The sequence below is a fragment of the Entelurus aequoreus genome, linkage group LG06, assembly GCF_033978785.1.
Source record: "Entelurus aequoreus isolate RoL-2023_Sb linkage group LG06, RoL_Eaeq_v1.1, whole genome shotgun sequence".
Taxonomy (NCBI): Eukaryota; Metazoa; Chordata; class Actinopteri; order Syngnathiformes; family Syngnathidae; genus Entelurus; species Entelurus aequoreus.
This window is the reverse complement of record NC_084736.1, coordinates 58411912-58432735: the sequence shown is the minus strand read 5'-3', so window position 1 is coordinate 58432735 and position 20824 is coordinate 58411912. Positions and strand designations below refer to the sequence as shown.

General features: G+C 40.0%; 1 protein-coding gene across 13 annotated transcripts in view; it reads right to left on the bottom strand.

The window, feature by feature from the left end:
• rimbp2b (RIMS binding protein 2b) overlaps positions 1-20824 on the bottom strand; it is a 160536-nt gene that overhangs the window by 32154 nt on the left and 107558 nt on the right. For all 13 annotated transcript variants that reach the window (XR_009826569.1, XM_062051086.1, XM_062051079.1 and 10 more), the window contains 9 exons: positions 15819-16023; positions 14125-14273; positions 13825-13904; positions 13364-13473; positions 12408-13280; positions 7949-8100; positions 4566-5219; positions 4299-4445; positions 2481-2645 (listed from right to left, as the gene is read on the bottom strand). Coding sequence is in view for 12 of the 13 variants with exons in the window: in XM_062051086.1 (XP_061907070.1) it covers positions 2481-2645; positions 4299-4445; positions 4566-5219; positions 7949-8100; positions 12408-13280; positions 13364-13473; positions 13825-13904; positions 14125-14273; positions 15819-16023 (2535 nt within the window). In the remaining variant the exon portion in view is untranslated. The remainder of the gene's footprint in view (positions 1-2480; positions 2646-4298; positions 4446-4565; positions 5220-7948; positions 8101-12407; positions 13281-13363; positions 13474-13824; positions 13905-14124; positions 14274-15818; positions 16024-20824) is intronic.

Genomic DNA, 20824 nt, shown 5'->3' with positions numbered 1-20824 from the left:
TTGATGTAGTACAGCCTGAGGGATCGAAGGTCACGGGCTTAGCTGCTTAAGTGCAGTGATTTCTCCAGATTCTCTGAACCCTTTGATGATATTACGGACCGTAGATGGTGAAATCCCTAAATTCCTTGCAATAGCTGGTTGAGAAAGGTTTTTCTTAAACTGTTCAACAATTTGCTCACGCATTTGTTGACAAAGTGGTGACCCTCGCCCCATCCTTGTTTGTGAATGACTGAGCATTTCATGGAATCTACTTTTATACCCAATCATGGCACCCACCTGTTCCCAATTTGCCTGTTCACCTGTGGGATGTTCCAAATAAGTGTTTGATGAGCATTCCTCAACTTTATCAGTATTTATTGCCACCTTTCCCAACTTCTTTGTCACGTGTTGCTGGCATCAAATTCTAAAGTTAATGATTATTTGCAACAAAAAAAAAAGTTTATCAGTTTGAACATCAAATATGTTGTCTTTGTAGCATATTCAACTGAATATGGGTTGAAAATGATTTGCAAATCATTGTATTCCGTTTATATTTACATCTAACACAATTTCCCAACACATATGGAAACGGGGTTTGTACAAGAAGGGGGTAGGTCATCCGCAACATTTTGATAAAAGTACAGTAGTACCTCAACAAACAAGCTTAATTGGTTTTATGACAGAGCTCCATAAATAAAACACCTGCATCTGAAATCATCCCCCACTAAAATTAATTTAAATCCATTTAATTGGGAAACAGCACAATATTACGTAACACACCTTCAATAAAGAAAAAAAATACTTTTAGATACAATGTATTGTATGAAAACAATACTATAGAATATATTGCAAACAACTACAGTAGTTTTATGAAGTAATACTAATTTACAGCATTTACCTTCAAAAGTGGACTACTATGGTATCTCTATCCAGCTGATTCTCCGTCAAACCTGCCATCAGCAGCTTTTCCATATTTTTATGGATAGTAGCGTTAGACTCAGTCTGCCTTAGTTTGATGCTGACTAGCAGTAATAAGCTCGAATTGCTTCGACAAGTCATCATTCACTTCTTCTCATCACTGTCCTTCACACTCACTTCCTTCCTTCCAATTGATGGTATAACACATTTAAGTCCATTTCTAGCTTCAAGCTAATGCTAGAGATTAAGACCAGATGTTTTGGTTGGATCTTACGGGGTTCACTGTGGCATTTGCTACACCAACTAAAGTTGGGGATGCTTGTTACTAAAATCTCCGCTTGTCACTTGAAGCATAACAATTCGCCGAGAGACAGCTCTCACAACACTCTATAGGTAGGGGCACTCTTAAGTTGAGGTAACACTGTGGAAGGCAACGACAAAACAGTGATGAACGTAAATACATTCTTTAGTGTGAAAATGTAACAGTTTGTGGTTCCAGACAACAAAGCCCAGCAGCTTCTAACATTTTTCACCACAATGGCGTTACAGCCACACAGAACAAATGAAGACAGGACTGTATTAATAACATTTACACTGTCAGTAGTCACAATTAAACATTTGAACATGACAGACACAAACAAAAGTGATTACCGTATTTTTCGGACTATAAGTTGCAGTTTTTTTTCATAGTTTGGCCTGGGGTGCGACTTATACTCAGGAGCGACTTATGTGTGAAATTATTAACACATTACCGTAAAATATCAAATAATATTATTTAGCTCATTCACGTAAGAGACTAGACGTATAAGATTTCATGGGATTTAGCGATTAGGAGTGACAGATTGTTTGGTAAACATATAGCATGTTCTATATGTTATAGTTATTTGAATGACTCTTACCATAATATGTTACGTTAACATGCCAGGCACGTTCTCAGTTGGTTATTTATGCGTCATATAATGTACACTTATTCAGCCTGTTGTTCACTATTCTTTATTTATTTTAAATTATTTAAATTAAATTATTTATTTATATTATTTATTTAAATTGCCTTTCAAATGTCTATTCTTGGTGTTGGGTTTTATCAAATAAATTTCCCCAAAAAATGTGACTTATACTCCACTGTGACTTATATGTTTTTTTCCTTCTTTATTATACATTTTCGGCCGGTGCCACTTATACTCCAGTGCGACTTATACTCCGAAAAATACGGTATTACCATTTAAGTGCTCACTTAAATGAGATTCCCAAGTGCACTTGATATGCCATGAACCAGTGAAACGGTATATTTTCTTATCATCTTGCTTAAGTGCCCTCTAAAAAATGCAATGCAAACCACCGTGTTTCCATTTACAGTCTGGCATGCTGTACAGTTTGTTATAGTATACACAGCCATGGCGTGAGTGCATTAGGGAGTGGTAGCAGTAGGGGGCTTAGTAAATGTATTGAAGAAGAAAAAGCAGTAGCATTTAGCCAAGCTCCAGCCCCAGCAAAAACTGAAAAGGTGATCATCTCCCTTCATCACCACTCCCCTGTCCTCAATTCCTCCATCACTATACAGAGGGAAGGTGTGCGCTAAGTACCTTTAGGGAGTTGTGAGAGTTGATGCTCCGCCGGCGGCCCTCTTCCAACTGCATCTCGGAGTAAAGATCTTCCTCGTCCTCCTCCATGATGTCCGACAAGTCTGACCCCCGGCTGCTCTCTGTGTAGTACTCCTCACTGTGACTGTAGTGGTGGGGATGGTGGTGCTAAGCGGAAACAAACGAGGCACAGCAGCATCATTTTATGTTTTTATTCTTTTTTCCAATCCATTCTTTCTCTCTTGGCCACATTCGAGAGTCTAGTTGGCTCAGGTTGCTGTTGCCAAAAGAAACTGGCACTTGTATTTGAGCACATAGGCCTTTTCAAATCCCTCCAATCTGTCAAGTCTATCAAGTCAAAACTCCCATGTAGCTTTGTGCACTACAATGATGTTAACTTTATAGTGGCATAAATATACTTGTTCCAGGAATACACACTTCAGCTGGTCTGCTGCAACCTTGAGAGCACACTTACACAACTTATATCAGACCGTGCTTTAATACATGGCAAGGGATCCATGCATGTGCTTCCACATGAACAAACCAAGGGCCTGATTTACTAAAGGTTTGCGTGTATTAGATAAAACGCGTGCAAACTTGCAAAGCCGATGTACTAAGATCGTGCACAGAGGATTGCATCTCCTAAATGAGCAAAATCGAGAGTGTAATCCATTTAGACTGTCTTCAGTATATGCGGATTATTAGAACGCCCACAATACTGGGAGCAGGGGATGCTAATATAATCATTTAGTAGGGGTGTGGGAAAAAATGTATTCGATTTCGAATCGTGATTCTCATGTTGTGCGATTAAGAATCGATTTTCATTTTTTAAAAATCGATTTATTTATTTCTTTTTTTTTCTTTCTTTTTTTTTTAAATTAATCAATCCAACAAAACAATACACAGCAATACCATAACAATGCAATCCAATTCCAAAACCAAACCCGACCCAGCAACACTCAGAGCAATTGAGAGGAGACACAAACACGACACAGAAAAAACCAAAAGTAGTGAAACAAAAATGAATATTATCAACAACAGTATCAATGTTAGTTAGAATTTCAACGTAGCAGTGATTAAAAATCCCTCGTTGACATTTTCATTAGACATTTATAAAAATTTTAAAAAATGAACAATAGTGTCACAGTGGCTTACACTTGCATCGCATCTCATAAGCTTGTGTCCAATATTTTCACAAAGATAAAACAAATCATATTTTTGGTTCATTTAATAGTTAAAACAAATTTACATTATTGCAATGAGTGGATAAAACATTGTCCTTTACAATTATAAAAGCTTTTTACAAAAATCTACTACTCTGCTTGCATGTCAGCAGACTGGGGTAGATCCTGCTGAAATCCTATTTATTGAATGAATAGAGAATCGTTTTGAATCGGGAAAATATCGTTTTTGAATCGAGAATCGCGTTGAATCGAAAAAAATCGATTTTGAATGGAATCGTGACCCCAAGAATCAATATTGAATCAAATCGTGGGACACCCAAAGATTCACAGCCCTATCTTTAGAATGTGATTTAGTAAGATTGAAACTGTTCTGCAGACGTCTATATGTATCATGTTTTGAAATGTCCGTACGAACTGGCAGAGTTACACACAAATGGCTTTGAGAAAGAAGGCGAATCCTCACACGCAACACGTCCGCTAATAGTGCAGACAGTTTTAAAGTTTACACACGCTGGATCTTGGTAGATCAGGCCCCTAGTGTACGATTGCTGGAGCTCACCAAAGTGTTTACACTCATCAAGCGATCTACACTTCAGGTGTCAAACACAGCCTTGTGTGAGTGCACCCTAAGGGATACCTGTCTTCCCAGTTCAGAGCCTCTGAGGAACTCATCCACAGAGGCTCCTCTTCTTCTATGAGGAGAATCATAACCATCCTCCTCCTCGTCAGAGTTAAGTGGATGGAGTGCGTTTCCCCGCTCGCTGAAGATGTTCCTTTTCTCCACCTGAGAGAGAAGTTTTATTTTAGATTGGATTAGATTGTCCTGAAATGTGTTTACTCTTCTCGCCAGTGGTTTAGGCATTCAAGGGATAATTGCTGTGCAGTTGATACTTTCTTCTCATACCCTGTTGCTTTCAGCAAACACCCTCTGTGCAGCTTCCCTGGCCATGGCCTTTGCGATGGTATTGGGGATGGGGACTCCCTGAGGCTGCGGCAGGATTCTCTGAGGAGAGGGCGAACGCCGTTGTTGGAAGGGCGGTGGCTCCAGATTGGGGCCGCGCATTGGAGGCAGCGGGGAGGGAGAGCGTTCCCAGGGCGCACCTGGCCGCATGCTCGCCTCGTGCTCTTTGGTATCTGTCTCTCTGGCACTTAAGAACGGTTTGGACTTGGGGGCGGGCTGGCGCTGGAACTGAGGCTGGGGGTGAGGAGGTTGGTGGCAGACGGGCTGTGCGTGGGGCAGTGTGTGGGGCTGGGCCATGGGGACGGGCTGCACCTGCGGCTGGGGGTGATTCGGGGGATACGTGGATGGATAAGGAGGATGAGTTTGGGAGTGAACTGGATGCGTCGGGGTGTGAGGCAAAGTGTGGGGAGGCCCCGTGGTTCGGTGAGTGAGGTGAGGCGAGCCCAATAGATTATGAGGGATGACGGCCACAGGTGAGTCTTGGGACTCTCCTTGTGTTGATAACGTTCTTACAATGATCTCCCTGGCATCCAGACCTTCAATCCTGTTTAACTCCACCGTCACATAGTCCGCTGTGGGGTACAAGACCTCTGCTATCTGCACAAAAACAACCACAGTCAACTTCTCAGAGTGCATATATTTTATATTAGTACATAAATCATATTGTTTTGTACCATAAAACTCAGATAACACCTGAGGGAAAAGAGTGAATTGCACACAGTTCACAGCTTAATTTACGAACCCCTCTTTGTATAAACTTTTAGATTTATGAATCACAGTTAGAATAGCAATAGTCTGTGATGTGAATAGTACAGACCTTGCCTCAGTGTACGAATGTTTCATCATTTTCCCCGTGGATCCCTCTTTTGTGCTCATTCAGTCAGCACAGCGGTGCTTTAATTAGCTACTGTGCTCAGTGCTACTTTGGGTGTTGTCGACACTGCCTCCCCCCGGTCCTTTTCCCTTCCGCTGTACGCCAAGAAGATTAACCAACAAGGTAAACTACATTTTATTTAGTTTTTTTGCTAATCATTGTAGCAAACTGGCTGTTAAAGTTGAGGAGTTTTTTCGAAATTGTGAGCGCACCACGGGGCTAGTGACAGTGTGTGCGCATGTTGGCAGGGCGCCTGTAAATGAGGACAGTTCAACTAGTTGCTGTTTGGACTTTGTTATTAAATATGAAGTTGATATATCACCCACTTGTTATTTTGTTTAATATAAAATACTGCATAGCGCTTTGTATTGTGTTGAAAGTGTACAAACATTTACGGACTTCTGTCAAGGCTGGAGCCCATTCATATTTACATTGTTTCAATAAGGGCTGCAACTAACGAGTAATTTGATAATCGATTAATCTGTCGATTATTACTGGGATTAATCGATTAATAATCGGATAAAAGATACAAACTACATTTCTATCCTTTCCAATATTTTATTGAAAAAAAAACAGCATACTGGCGCAATGTTCTTTCAACTTGCCAAATAAAACAAGGAAAATGTTACAAAAATGCACACTTTTGACACCCCTGCTATAGATAATAAAAAATTTAATCTGATAAATCTATCGATAAAAAGCAGACCCTGGCGACGCATGCGCGTTTATCATAACTCTCTCGCTCTCTCTGTCTCTGCCCCTCCCTCACGAATGCTGCTGGGCGCACAATTTGTTTAGTTTTTAACCCCTTCTTAACCCTGAACGTACATTGAAAATACACGCAACCATAACTCAAAATGCCGGACATTTGAGGCATTTAAGAAACTCCGCCCTGACAGCCCCGCAAAAGAGGACATGTCCGGTGAAAAGAGGCCGTATGGTCAGTCTATCCTAGCCCGGTCGCTGCTAGCACCGGAAATGTCCTCTTTTGCTAGCATGCTAGCAGCTAACGGGCTAGGATAGACTGACCGTACGTACTCTTTTCACCGGACATGTCCTCTTTTGCGGAGCTGTCAGGGCGGAGTTTCTTAAATGCCTCAAATGTCCAGCATTTTGAGTATTGTTTACACAACGTGCAGTACGCTACTTAATACGTCCGTGTGGAAACTCGTTCGGTACACCTCCGCACCGAACCGAAACCCCCGTACCGAAACGGTTCGATACAAATACACGTACCGTTACACCCCTATTATTTTGATTATTGTTTCTCAGCTGTTTGTAAATGTTGCAGTTTATAAATAAAGGTTAAAAAAAAAATAACGTAGCCTCAGTGCATGCGCATAGCATAGATCCAACGAATCGATGACTAAATTAATTGCCAACTATTTTTATAATCGATTTTAATTTATTTAATCGATTAGTTGTTGCAGCCCTAGTTTCAATATATGAACTTGTCTGTTTACGAACCTTGTTCAAGAACAAATTAAGTTCATAAATCACGGTTCTACTGGAGTCTATATACCATATAATATACTTTGATGATATACAGCAAAATATTGTTTTTATTTTATGTTGGACATTGGTCTTACATGTGCAGCTCTAACGTTATCTGGCACTCCAATTTCAAACTAACTCTTCTCCTTGTCTTGTCTGTAAGACTTGGAGGACACATTATATAAACTGTTCACCATAACTCAACAAGTTGGTCCTTCATTGCTGAAGTTACAACTTAGTCCAGTGGTTCTTAACCTGGGTTCGATCGAACCCTAAGGGTTCAGTGAGTCGGCCTCAGGGGTTCGGTGGAGCCTCCGCCATGGAGGTCAAGACACACCCGACTTATCGTGTAAATAAAAACTTCTCCCTATCATCGTATTACGGATACGGCAACAGCAGAAGTCACACTGGTTTTCAGGTGTGTAATTTGTTGTGAGTTCATGCACTGTGTTGGTTTTGTTCTTTGAACAAGGTGATATTCATGCACGGTTCATTTTGAGCACCAGTAAAAAAAACATAACTTTGTCTTGAATTTGAAAAAAACAAAACATTTTATTTTTAACTAAAGAAGGGTTCGGTGAATGCGCATATGAAACCGGTGGGGTTCGGTACCTCCAACAAGGTTAAGAACTTAGTCACTTTGTGGTTATTTTTACTTTCCATTTTGCAATCACAGAAGTGCTGACATTCTTGTCTTTGCATTATTAATACTCGCGACTGTCCTTTCGGACAGATTGGTGAGGGGGGAAAAAATCCAACTTCCACCAGACGATAGTCTATTAGGCCATAACTAACTCATGAACTTTTGTCAATGTAGAGGAATCAGGCTCAAACTTAATATGCTTTAGATGCTACACAGTACAGCCATTATCTTGACTGAATATTGACAATTGTGAAGAATTTAGCTTTGACGTGCAAGAAAAAAAACATCTGACAAGCGGTAGAAAATGGATGGTACCTTTTTTCCCTTTGTGCATACAGCATAGCCTATTACATTGGCACCATTGGAGGTTCCGGCAGACGTCAGAAGCGGGGGTTTCCATCTGACCTGCAGAACCCCTGGTGTCTGACCACACTGGACCTGAACCTCCTGTGGAGGGTGGGGAGGTCCTGGGGGCAAAAACAGGAACTTTTTTTTTGTTTACATCTAATAACAACTTTTTGGAATTGGACTTAAAAAAACAAATAGTGAGTGGAAGGGATAGAGGACAAATTTCACATGTAATAATTATTCATGGCTCTTCTATACCATACTTGAGTGAAATTAATGGCTCTTTTACCAGCATTCTGCAATCATAGATGCTATTTTGGTATAGTCGGTGCTGAAAGGATCATCTCCACATATAAAGCACACAGTGATTAGATGCACTTAGCAGTGTGTGTTTGTAGGAAGCACACACACTTTTTCCACCCACAGATAAAACACAGTCTTGGACCTGCGGCTATAGCTGTTTTATGATTCAATTTCTACTTGATATTTTAAACTATTCTTGTCAGAGACAACAAACCGCTGCCCAGTGTGTTTAAATGATTTATTGAGTGCAGCTACTTTCATTAATTCCAGTTGCAAACAACAGGCAGCAAATGTATGGCTCAAAGCGGAGGCTACATTGACAAATCATTTGCAATACTGCCAAATTGAATGCAGTTACTGGTTTGAGGAACACATAGTGAGTTTGAAAGTCTAACTCAGTTTGCCCAGAGAGACACTATCCTTCTTAATGACAGTCATCCACTGAGACTGTTTTTGACGCCTCTAATTAAAACGTTCACTGGATGGATCATTTAATGGACTCTCAGTAGGTTTTCCCATCTGATGCCCTTTGAAAAAAGTTGTCCTTATCTTTCCCCTGCTGACCCTCTTTTCTATCCATGCATTCATTTCTGTGCAACATCCTGATTGTCAGTAACTGAAGAACCTGCTTCCTTTTCTTTAGAAATTAAATGTTTCTACTCCCTTGACATAAATCCAATCTGACTTCAGATTGCCGGTTTAAACTCTGCAACATTAAAAAGTGCAGCGAGTCCCATGAAAAACAATAACAAAAACCATGTTCTACATATTGTTTGAATCTATCGATTTTATGTCACTATCAAAGGCGTCTTTTTAGGCCAAGCCAACCATACATCAGGCAGGGCACACATAGACAAACAACCATCACACTCATGCCTATGAACTATTTAGAGCAGAGCAGGGGTGCCCACACTTTTTCTGCAGGCGAGCTACTTTTCAATTGATCAAGTCGTGGGGATCTACCTCATTCATATATATAATTTAGATTTACTTATTTATGAAATAAATGTTTTTGTTAACAAGTTAAAGGTGTTTCAAGATAATGCAAGCATGTTTAACACATATAGTTAATATTGTTAACAAGTTAAAGGTGTTTAAAGATAATACAAGCATGTTTAACACATATAGTTAATATTGTTAACAAGTTAAAGGTGTTTAAAGATAATACAAGCATGTTTAACACATATAGTTAATATTGTTAACAACTTAAATGTGTTTAATGAGAATACAAGCATGTTTAACACATAGTTAATATTGTTAACTTAAAGGTGTTTAATGATAATACAAGCATGTTTAACACATATAGTTAATATTGTTAAGTTAAAAGTGTTTAATGATAATACAAGCATGTTTAACATATAGTTAATATTGTTAACAACTTAAAGGTGTTTTAAGATAATACAAGCATGTTTAACACATATAGTTAAAATTGTTAACAAGTTAAAGATGTTTAAAGATAATACAAGCATGTTTAACACATATAGTTAATATTGTTAATAAGTTAAAGGTGTTTAATGATAATACAGGCATGTTTAACACATATAGATGCCTTTCTTTCACGAAGACAAGAATATAAGTTGGTGTATTACCTGATTCTGATGACTTGCATTGATAGGAATCAGACAGTGGTGCTGATAACGTCCGCATTTTCAAATGGAGAAAAAAAGTCCTCCTTTCTGTCCAATACCACATGAAAGTGGTTGGTTTTTGGCATCTTATTTGTCCAGCTTCCGTACTCCTTTGTATACACTTTACAAGAAATACATTGGCGGCAAACTCCGTAGCTTGCTAGCTTGTGCACGCTATCTTTCTGAGACTCTTATTTTGTTAGCGCAGGCAGGATGGAGCAGAGCTTTTATTGTGCAACTGTGCAGTCGGTCTTTGGAGTTTTGACGACAGGTACGGCGCCAGAGTCTGTTGAAATAAAAAGTGTTTCTCTCCTTCCTGTCGGTAATTTTTTCTTAATAATGAGCTGGCAGCAGCCAGTGTCATCTCACAAAACCCTCGGGTGCCGTGAATGTCAATCGACAAAAGTGACGTCATAGTGAAGATTTATGATCGCTCATTTTTAGGACAATTTTTTTAATGCCTGACTGGCGATCGACTGACACACCCCCCCGCGATCGACCGGTAGCTCGCAATCGACGTAATGGGCACCCCTGATTTAGAATTTCCAATGTAGATTTTAGGAACCTCAATCTTTTGACTGCGAGGCTGACACGCTAAACACTGGTCCACCGTGCTGCCCCTATTATGACAAACGCAGAAATCTTTCAGGGGACTGCACAAGTGGCTCCGGGGGAACAGAATGTGATTATGTGATGTAGTAGTGCAAAGTGTTTGATGGTGTATTCCCAAATTGAAGGTGAACTTTTTTAGACAATAATTCACTCAGCTTAAATTTTATGTATAAGGAAGCACTTTTGAACACTTTCATTTCCTTGGATTTTGCCAACAGACAAAAGCCATAGGAGTAGACAACAGTAAATCTCTCAGGATTGTACCATGTAAACTAGGGATGGGCGATATGGCCTAAAATCTATATTGAGGTATATATATATGTTATATGTCATATAACGTACACTTATTCAGCCTGTTGTTCACTATTCTTTATTTATTTTAAATTCCCTTTCAAATGTCTATTCTTGGTGTTGGGTTTTATCAAATACATTTCCCCCAAAAATGCGACTTATACTCCAGTGCGACTTCTTTATTATGCATTTTCGGCCTGTGCGACTTATACTTTCCTAAAAATATGGTACATGCTGTAAGTATGTATGTAATGTAGTAAAAGGCACATTTAAGATAGGAGGTAATATTTACGGTATTTTAGTCATTTTTAAGCATCATCGTAACCTACACATACTGTACATATACAAGTACATATGCACACATACACTCATGCACATAATCACGTTTCATCAAACATATATTAACGTTGTTGCCCTAGGGTAAACTGGGTATAACACATGGCACACTGACAAAGCTTAACCTATTGTTACTATAACAATCTACAAGGTTAAGGTTGCTTCTCTTTCTTCCCCTCCATTTTTCTGCATTCTTTCGTATCTCAAGTTATCATTACGTATATGTATTGTTGCATTTGAACAATTGTATTGTTGATAATAAAGGTAAAGTACTGGTATTGTTTATTATCAATAGCACTATTTCTATTGGTATTCATATTGCTCCATTTTTAGTGTAATAATGCTCATTGTCATTTCTGTATTTTTTTTTTTTTTTTAATTTTCGCTAACTGCTTATTTGCTATTACTTTTACCATCATATTTGTACATGTCGTATTTGCTGATGTTGCTCTGTTGTTGTTGTTGTTGTTGTTGTTGTTGTCTCTCTGTCTAATCCCCCTCTTGTCCCCACAATTCCCCCCTCTGTCTTCCTTTTTCTCTCTTTCTATCCCCTCCTGCTCCGGCCCGGCTGCACCAAATGATAATATAAATACATTTAATAAAGTCAAAATACAAGTAGGGCAACAAGAGAAGTATCCTACACTTCTCTTTTGTAAAGTAAATCTGAACAGCCGATATGGGCATCTACATCTGCTATATGATTTGCCCGAGAAGCTGGGCAGGACATTATAAAGAAAAAAATAAAAATAAATAAATAAATAAATTGCCTTTTAAATGTCTATTCTTGGTGTTGGGTTTTATCAAATACATTTCCCCCAAAAATGCGAGTTATACTCCAGTGCGACTTATATGTTTTTTTCCTTCTTTATTGTGCATTTTCAGGCGGTGCGACTTATACTCCGAAAAATACGGTACGTGTAGCTCAGCGGTTAGCATATCCTCTAACAGTGTGTAGCGTAGCATGCTTAGCTATACTCATCCTCCAGTGATAATGAACATTTAAGAAATGTTTATTTGCCACCATGGAGGCAAGGATTGCTGATTTAGAAGCGACTTTGCACTGAGGAGCGACATTTGCTTCATAAACATGCATTATCACGATACAACAAAAGTATTAAGAGCTCTTGTAATCGGCCAAATGTATTGTCGATTTCGCGCAAACCTAATGTAAACCTAAAATTCCTAATATTGCTGCTTTTTTCGAGATTTCAAGGTTTTTTTTTAACGGTGTGTGACAATACGTTTTATAGGCTGACCTGAAGGTTGAGTGCAGAACTCCACAGAGATCTCCCTCTTCTCCCTCTGCTCGTTGGGCAGCTGCCAAGGCACCTGATGCGTCTGTGCCACGACCCTCACTTTGTAAACCGTCATGGGCTTCAGGTTGAAGAACTTATACTTGTAGCTCCCGGCCTTGATCATGTCGTACTCTGCGCCGTCCAGAAAGAGGGTGTGACTGTAGTTGCTGTTGCTGGGCATCCAGGAGAGCTCCGCAGAGTCCTGCGTGATGCTGTCCACCCGTAGGTAGTACGGAGCCACCACCACGTCTTTGCCCACCAGCATTGTGCAGCGGAGTTCATCCGACAGTCCTCGCTCTGTGACGCTCTGCACTGAGATGCGGTAAGTGTTGGTGGCTAGGTTGAGTTTCTCAATGAGGGACTTAGTCCTGCCCCCGAAGGGGACGCTCATCCGTACCTCCTTGTCCACCAACACATTGTAGCCACTGACGGAGCCTCGGCCCGGCGGAACCACAGGGGGATCCCAGCCAATGATGATGCTCTTGGCCAGTTGTTTAATTAGGTTGATGCGGCGAGGATAAGGCACAATGTCTTCACCGACCTCGTCAATATTGACATCCAAGGTTCCCGTCCCGTTGCTGGAGGAGCCCAGGAGGTCCATGCCCAAATTGCTGCTGCTCAGACAGCTTTGTTTACTGTCCGACAGCAGGCTGCCCAAACATGTCACCATCCCTCTGCTCACCCCCAGTCTGTGGGATCCCAGGCTACTGTGGTTGAGGTTGCCAGGTTCTTTCGTGACAGAGTCTCTGTGTTGGACCGACGCCTTCGCCGCCTCTTGTATAAAATCCACAAAGTTGGAAGGGACGAGCCCCCGCTGGCCATCGAGCAGCTCTCCTGAAACACAAAAAGATGGTTGGCAATATCAAGAGTATTTATTAAAAAAAAAAGAGGAGAATAAAATATATGAGGCACCAGACCTTCATAAAAGCCATCCTCGTCCATAGTTCCGTAAATATAGAGGTACTTTCCTGCCACCAGGGGGAGCTCTGCCTCAGGATGCTCATTCGGCCCATCATAAGGATTGTAACTATAGCACAGTAAGATTCAAGGAAGCACACCTGAGACATTTATCATCAAAACACATGATAAGCTTTTTGTATTTATTTTTTGTTTGTTTGTTTTGATGTGGCAGCACATCACAGTAGCTCCTTTGACTTCCTTCATTTTCTTTATTTTTGGTATTATTCTCAACTTTTCTCGCTTTTTTTAATCACTTATCTTTTAGGAACAATTTCCCCTTGTGGATCAATAAAGTTTGTCTAAGTCTAAATGTACAAATGATTACATTTTATTTTTAATCTGGTTTGTTTGGATTTAGTTTATTGATTTTTTTTCTACTGTTATAATGTTTTTTTTGGACACGGTTGAGTATACATACCTGTAGCGAGCTATACACAAGCGAACCTTCCCTGTAAACCTTGGTTTAGATCTGGTGGTGGAACCGAGCTCTTTGTCCATCTACAGAAGAAAACAAAACATCCACTTTTAATGTCATGATTTTAATAGTCCGGCCTGCGTGTGCACAGATTTTCCTCTATGCGGCCTCTGAGCTAAAATGAGTTTGACACCTCAGTTTTTTTTTTTGTATGATTATTAGATGCCAGATAATTTTGCGATATAAGGTATCGAAAACATATGTGTTGTGGTATGAGATCCCATGTGGACTTTCAACACAAACCTCAGAGAGCAGCGCCCTCCCTTGGCTGCTCCCTCGACTGCGAGTGAGGAATGTTGGCTTGACAGAGACGAGCTCCGGTTTGTCTCCACTGATCTGGAGCGGCCGAATGAACTCTGATATCAAAGATCTGCTTGTTGGAGCCTCGTTGCCTGTGCATCAAACACATCACATTTTCATCACACATAACACGGCAGATCTGAAGAAAACATACCACCATGTGTAGCCAACTGCAATACAAATTATTAGTAGATCACACACTGAATGCAGCTGAGATAGGCTCCAGCGACCCCAAAATGGACAAGCGGTAGAAAATGGATGGATGGACACTGTTATTTGTGGCACGCATCTCATCTTTCATTGGCCTTCAGCACATGGTAAAAAAATAAAATTAAACAGTGAAAATTGTTAAAAAAAATAGAGTCAAAAGGGACAGTGTTAGGAGAGCGAGTGTTTGCCTAGTAACAACATTTAAAAATGGTTAAAGTACCATTGAGATTTCATTGAAGCTTTATGTTAAAATGATGTTGGTTTTAGAGTGGATTAAGTGTTTTAAGAGCTGAAAGTGTTGAGAGTGTGTGGAAACTCTGTGGAGAAATTATAGTGAAGTTACAGTAATTGCATATAATATTCACGTAAATCATAAAATGAATAAATAAAAACGTAAGGAACACTATACACAAACACTATAGCCGCAATTATCCCCATTACTGCTATTGCAAAAGTGAATCAATATTTACCACAGCAAAGTAATCTGATCTACTGTTTGATGTTTTATATCTCTTATACTGACAGTACATCTTGAGGGTGTACAAAAAAAAATCGATTTTTAGAATGAATCGCGATTCTTAATCTATTAAAAAAAAAATGTTCTGAGCATTTCAGGGAAGCTGCTTTTACTGCCTGTTCACCTGTGGAAAGTTCCAAATAAGTGTTAGATGAGTATTCCTCTACTTTCTCAGTCTTTTTTGCTAATTGTGCCAGCTTTTTTGAAACATGTTGCAGGCATCAAATTCCAAATGAGCTAATATTTGCAAAAATAACAGTTTACCAGTTTGAACGGTAAGTACCATATTTTTCGGAGTATAAGCCGCTCGGAGTATAAGTCGCACCGGCCGAAAATGCATAATAAAGAAGGGAAAAAACATATATGTCGCACTGGAGTATAAGTCGCATTTTTGGGGGAAATGTATTTGATAAAACCCAACACCAAGAATAGACATTTGAAAGGCAATTTAAAATAAATAAAGAATAGTGAACAACAGGCTGAATAAGTGTACGTTATATGAGGCATAAAGAACCAACTGAGAACGTGCCTGGTATGTTAACGTAACATATTATGGTAAGAGTCATTCAAATAACTATAACATATAGAACATGCTATACGTTTACCAAACAATATGTCGCTAAATCCGATGAAATCTTATACGTCTAGTCTCTTATGTGAATGAGCTAAATAATATTATTTGATATTTTACGGTAATGTGTTAATAATTTCACACATAAGTCGCTCCTGAGTATAAGTCGCACCCAAACTATGAAAAAAACTGCGACTTATAGTCCCAAAAATACGGTAAGTTGAAAAGGATTTTGCAAATCATTGTATTCTGTTTTTATTTACAAATTACACAACGTGGCAACTTCACTAGTTTTGGATTTTGTACGTCAATATGAATGTATTGTCTGTTAAGACCCACCTTTTCCTACGGGGGCCGCCAATCCATTGAGGAGCTGGGACAGAGACTTGTTGGGAGAACCGGGAGATTCACACACTGTCAGAGGTTCCGTGCTGAGGATGTCAAACGTCCCCGCCTGCAAACGAAACTTTTCCAGCTCCTTGGACAAGAGGTTGAACTGCTCGCTCTGACTCCGACATTTCTCTTCCAGCTCACGCACCTTGGCCTGATGGCGGTGAGAGGGGCGGAGAGCAGATGAGAGAGGAGAGATAGAAAACAGCAAGACGGGGTAAAAACACAAAAGGAGGAAAAAGTTAGGAGAACTTGCACTGGACGTCCTTTGAATAGATGCACACCGTATTTTTCGGAGTACAAGTCGCACCGGCCGAAAATGCATAACAAAGAAGGAAAATCCGATGAAATCTTATAAGTCTAGTCTCTTGCGTGAATGAGCAAAATAATATTTGATATTTTACGGTAATGTGTTAATAATTTCACACATAAGTCGCTCATGAGTATAAATCGCACCCCCGGCCAAACTATGAGAAAAACTGCGACTTATAGTCCGAAAAATACGGTACACACTTTTGATGGAAGGCAATACAAGAACTAAACCAGAAGTGCAGCATCCATACTCGGACCAAAGGGAACATGCATTAAACCAAAATACTGAAACTAAAATTCCAGGTTCAATTCTCACTTCACAATGTGAAAGAAAAAACAGTCTGGGGGAGCGGTGGTTTCTTTACACCTATATGTCTAAAACTAGAGATGTCCGATAATGGCTTTTTTGCCGAAATTCCGATATTGTCCAACTCTTAATTACCGATACCGATATATACAGTCGTGGAATTAACACATTATTATGCCTAATTTTGTTGTGATGCCCCGCTGGATGCATTAAACAATGTAACAAGGTTTTCCAAAATAAATCAACTCAAGTTATGGAAAAAAAAAAGTGCCAACATGGCACTGCCATATTTATTATTGAAGTCACAAAGTGCATTATTTTTTTTTAACATGCCTCAAAACAGCAGCTTGGAATTTGGGACATGCTCTCCCTGAGAGAGCATGAGGAGGTTGAGGTGGGCGGGGTTGAGGGATAGGGTGGTGTATATTGTAGCGTCCCGGAAGAGTTAGTGCTGCAAGGGGTTCTGGGTATTTGTTCTGTTGTGCTTATGTTGTGTTACGATGTTCTCCCGAAATGTGTTTGTAATAAATAATAATAATGAACTTTACATTTGTTAAAATCTCAAAGTGCTACAAAGTATAAAAAAAAATAAAAAATAGAAAGTTAGAATATACAATAAAATAGAAATGAAATCATGACACACACTAGATAAACATTAGATAAAACAGAAACATAGATAAAAATAGAAATAAAGGCAAGGCAAGGCAAGGCAACTTTATTTGTATAGCGCTTTTCATACACAAGGCAGACTCAAAGTGCTTCACAGACAACAAAGTGAAATGAAAGAAAATAAAAGCAAAATTAAAATGCAGACAATAAAAATAAAATAATAAAAGCATGAAAGCACTGGATAAAACAGATAGGCAAGCAGTGTATTTAAAAAACACGAAGGTAGAGAAATTAGATAAAAGCTGTGCTAAAAAGATGGGTTTTTAGTTAAAGTTAAAGTACCAATGATTGTCACACACACACTAGGTGTGGCGAAATTATTCTCTGCATTTGACCCATCACCCTTGATCACCCCCTGGGAGGTGAGGGGAGCAGTGAGCAGCAGCGGTGGCCGCGCCCGGGAATAATTTTTGGTGATTTAACCCCCAATTCCAACCCTTGATGCTGAGTGCCAAGCAGGGAGTCCCTTCTTAAAATGGTCGACCGACTGTGGTGCTCTAAAATGGTCGGGGAGAGCGTTCCAGAGTTCGGGTGCGGTCGAGCACAAAGCCCGTCGGCCCATTGATTGTAACTTTGTCCTGATGGGTTTGAGGAGGTTAGTGTTTGAAGAGCGGAGGTTGGGGGAAACTAGGTCCTTGAGGTAGGAGGGGGCGTTGCTGTAGATGCATTGGTGAGTTAGCAGGTTAATCTTGAATTGGGTCCGGGATGCAATAGGGAGCCAGTGGAGTGATTTGAGGATGGGTGTGATATGATCACGCTTGCGCACTCTTGTCAGTTTGTCATTCTTGTTTGGTGTGGGTTCACAGTGTGGCGTCATATTTGTAACAGTGTTAAAGGCCTACTGAAATGATTTTTTTTTATTTAAACGGGAATAGCAGATCAATTCTATGTGTCATACTTGATAATTTCGTGATATTGCCATATTTTTGCTGGAAGGATTTAGTAGAGAAAATCGACGATAAAGTTCGCAACTTTTGCTCGCTGATAAAAAAAAAGCCTTGCCTGTACCGGAAGTAGCGTGACGTCACAGGAGCTAGTATTCCTCACAATTCCCCATTGTTTACAATGGAGCGAGAGAGATTCGGACCGAGAAAGTGATGATTACCCCATTAATTTGAGCGAGGATGAAAGATTCGTAGATGAGGAACGTTACAGTGAACGACTTGAGAGGCAGTGATGGACGTATCTTTTTTCGCTCTGACCGTAACTTAGGTACAAGCTGGCTCATTGGATTCCACACTCTCCTTTTTTTTATTGTGGATCACGGATTTGTATTTTAAACCACCTCGGATACTATATCCTCTTGAAAATGAGAGTCGAGCACGCAAAATGGACATTTAAAGTGACTTTTATCTCCAAGACAATACATCGGTGACACAGCTAGCTAGCTAGCTACTGAGCTAGCGCGATAGCATCGTTCTCAAATGAAGATAGAAACAAAATAAATAAACCTCTGACTGGAAGGATAGATAGAAAATCAACAATACTATTAAACCGTGGACATGTAAATACACGGTTAATGATTTCCAGGCTGGCGAAGGTTAACAATGCTGTGCTAACGACGCCATTGAAGCTAACTTAGCAACCAGACCTCACAGAACTATGTACTCTCTCCTTTTTCTATTGTGAATCACGGATTTGTATTTTAAACCACCTCGGATACTATATCCTCTTGAAAATGAGAGTCGAGCACGCGAAATGGACATTTAAAGTGACTTACCTCCAAGACAATACATCGGTGACACACTTAGCTACTGAGCTAGCGCATAGCATCGTTCTCAAATGAAGATAGAAACCCATCAACAGCCGTGCTCACCTGCATTCCAGCGATCAACGGCGCGACGAAGGACTTCATCCGTGGGTTTGGCGGCAAGCATCGGCTAGGCGTAGTAAGTAGTCCTTGTTGTGTTGCTGTAAGTATTGTAATGCCCCGCAGTGGAGAAGGAGTCACACAGACGAGGATGCGCTGCTCAATCGCTTTATTAAAAAGCGGTAACTGGTTGTAGTTCAAAAAGTAACGCACACACATACACGAGCTGCTGTTAGCCAAAACTCACGCTCACACACACACAAGTTCTCCGCCAACTCACTCGCGCATGCGCGTTCCCCAAACCCTTAAAGACAGTACACTAATGCAAATATCACAGATATTACAGTATTGTACTTAGCCGCTAAGACACCGATCGATCCCACCTACAACGTTCTTCTTTGCAGTCTCCATTGTTCATTAAACAAATTGCAAAAGATTCACCAACACAGATGTCCAGAATAATGTGGAATTTTGTCGAAGAAAACAAGAGGCTTTTCTATCGGGTCCGATGGGGTCCAACCACTTCCGTTGCTTTTGTGACGTCACGCGCATAAATCATATCCAAAGGAGTTTTTCAACCGGAAGTGTGGCGGGAATTTTAAAATTGCACTTTATAAGTTAACCCGGCCGTATTGGCATGTGTTGCAATGTTAAGATTTCATCATTGATATATAAACTATCAGACTACGTGGTTGGTAGTAGTGGGTTTCAGTAGGCCTTTAAAGTTGTTTATACAGACACCCTCAGTGTGACCTGTATGGCTGTTGACCAATTATGCCTTGCATTCACTTGTGTGTGTGTGTGTGTGTGTGTGTGTGTGTGTGTGTGTGTGTGTGTGTGTGTGTGTGTGTGTGTGTGTGTGTGTGTGTGTGTGTGTGTGTGTGTGTGTGTGTGTGTGTGTGTGTGTGAAAAGCCGTAGATATTACATGATTGGGCCGGCACGCAAAGGCATTGCCTTTTAAGGTGTATTGGCGCTCTGTACTTCTCCCTACGTCCGTGTACACCGTTTTAAAAAGTCATACATTTTACTTTTTGAAACCGATACCGATAATTTCCTATATTACATTTTAAAGCATTTATCGGACATCTCTATCTAAAACGTGTAATACCTGTTTCACACAGCTCACCTGACAAATTCACCATGGAAATATTGTATATCTTGTACATATATTATTGTAGTCCTACTTGGTACTTTAGTTTATTATATTGCTTATTTTGTACTATCTCTATTCTCCTTATTCTGTATTCATACACAAAGAGCAACGAACGGTAACACCCGAATTTCCCCCAGGGGATTATAATAATAATAATAATAATAGATTGTATTTGTAAAAAGCTATTTACGTTGAGCAAACAACCTCAAAGTGCCACAGTGTTAAAAAGAAAATAGTAATAATAATAAAAATAAATAAAATATAAAACTAGAAACAGCCCAATAGCTAGAACCAGCATGCATATCTATAAAAATCAATAAAAAGGCTTTTTTTAAAAAGATGGGTTTTTAAGCCTTTTTTAAAAGCATCCACAGTCTGAGGTGCCCTCAGGTGGTCAGGGAGAGCGTTCTACAGACTGGGAGCAACAGAGCAGAAAGCCAGATCTCCCATAGTTCGTAGCTTTGTCCTTGGAGGATGGAGGAGGTTAGCCTGTTTGGTACAGTATTTCTGATCATGACACCCTGGAATTTTTGTTTACAACACAGTCATGCTTGTATGCACAGACTGATACTTGACATCAACATGCAGCTGTGTAACTGTGCAGCAAGTGGACACCATAGAACAGATGCTGGGCTACGTACGGTATCAAATTGGCGATGCTTCTTTATGTTTTTATCAACAAAATGCTGGAGATATTGAGGTT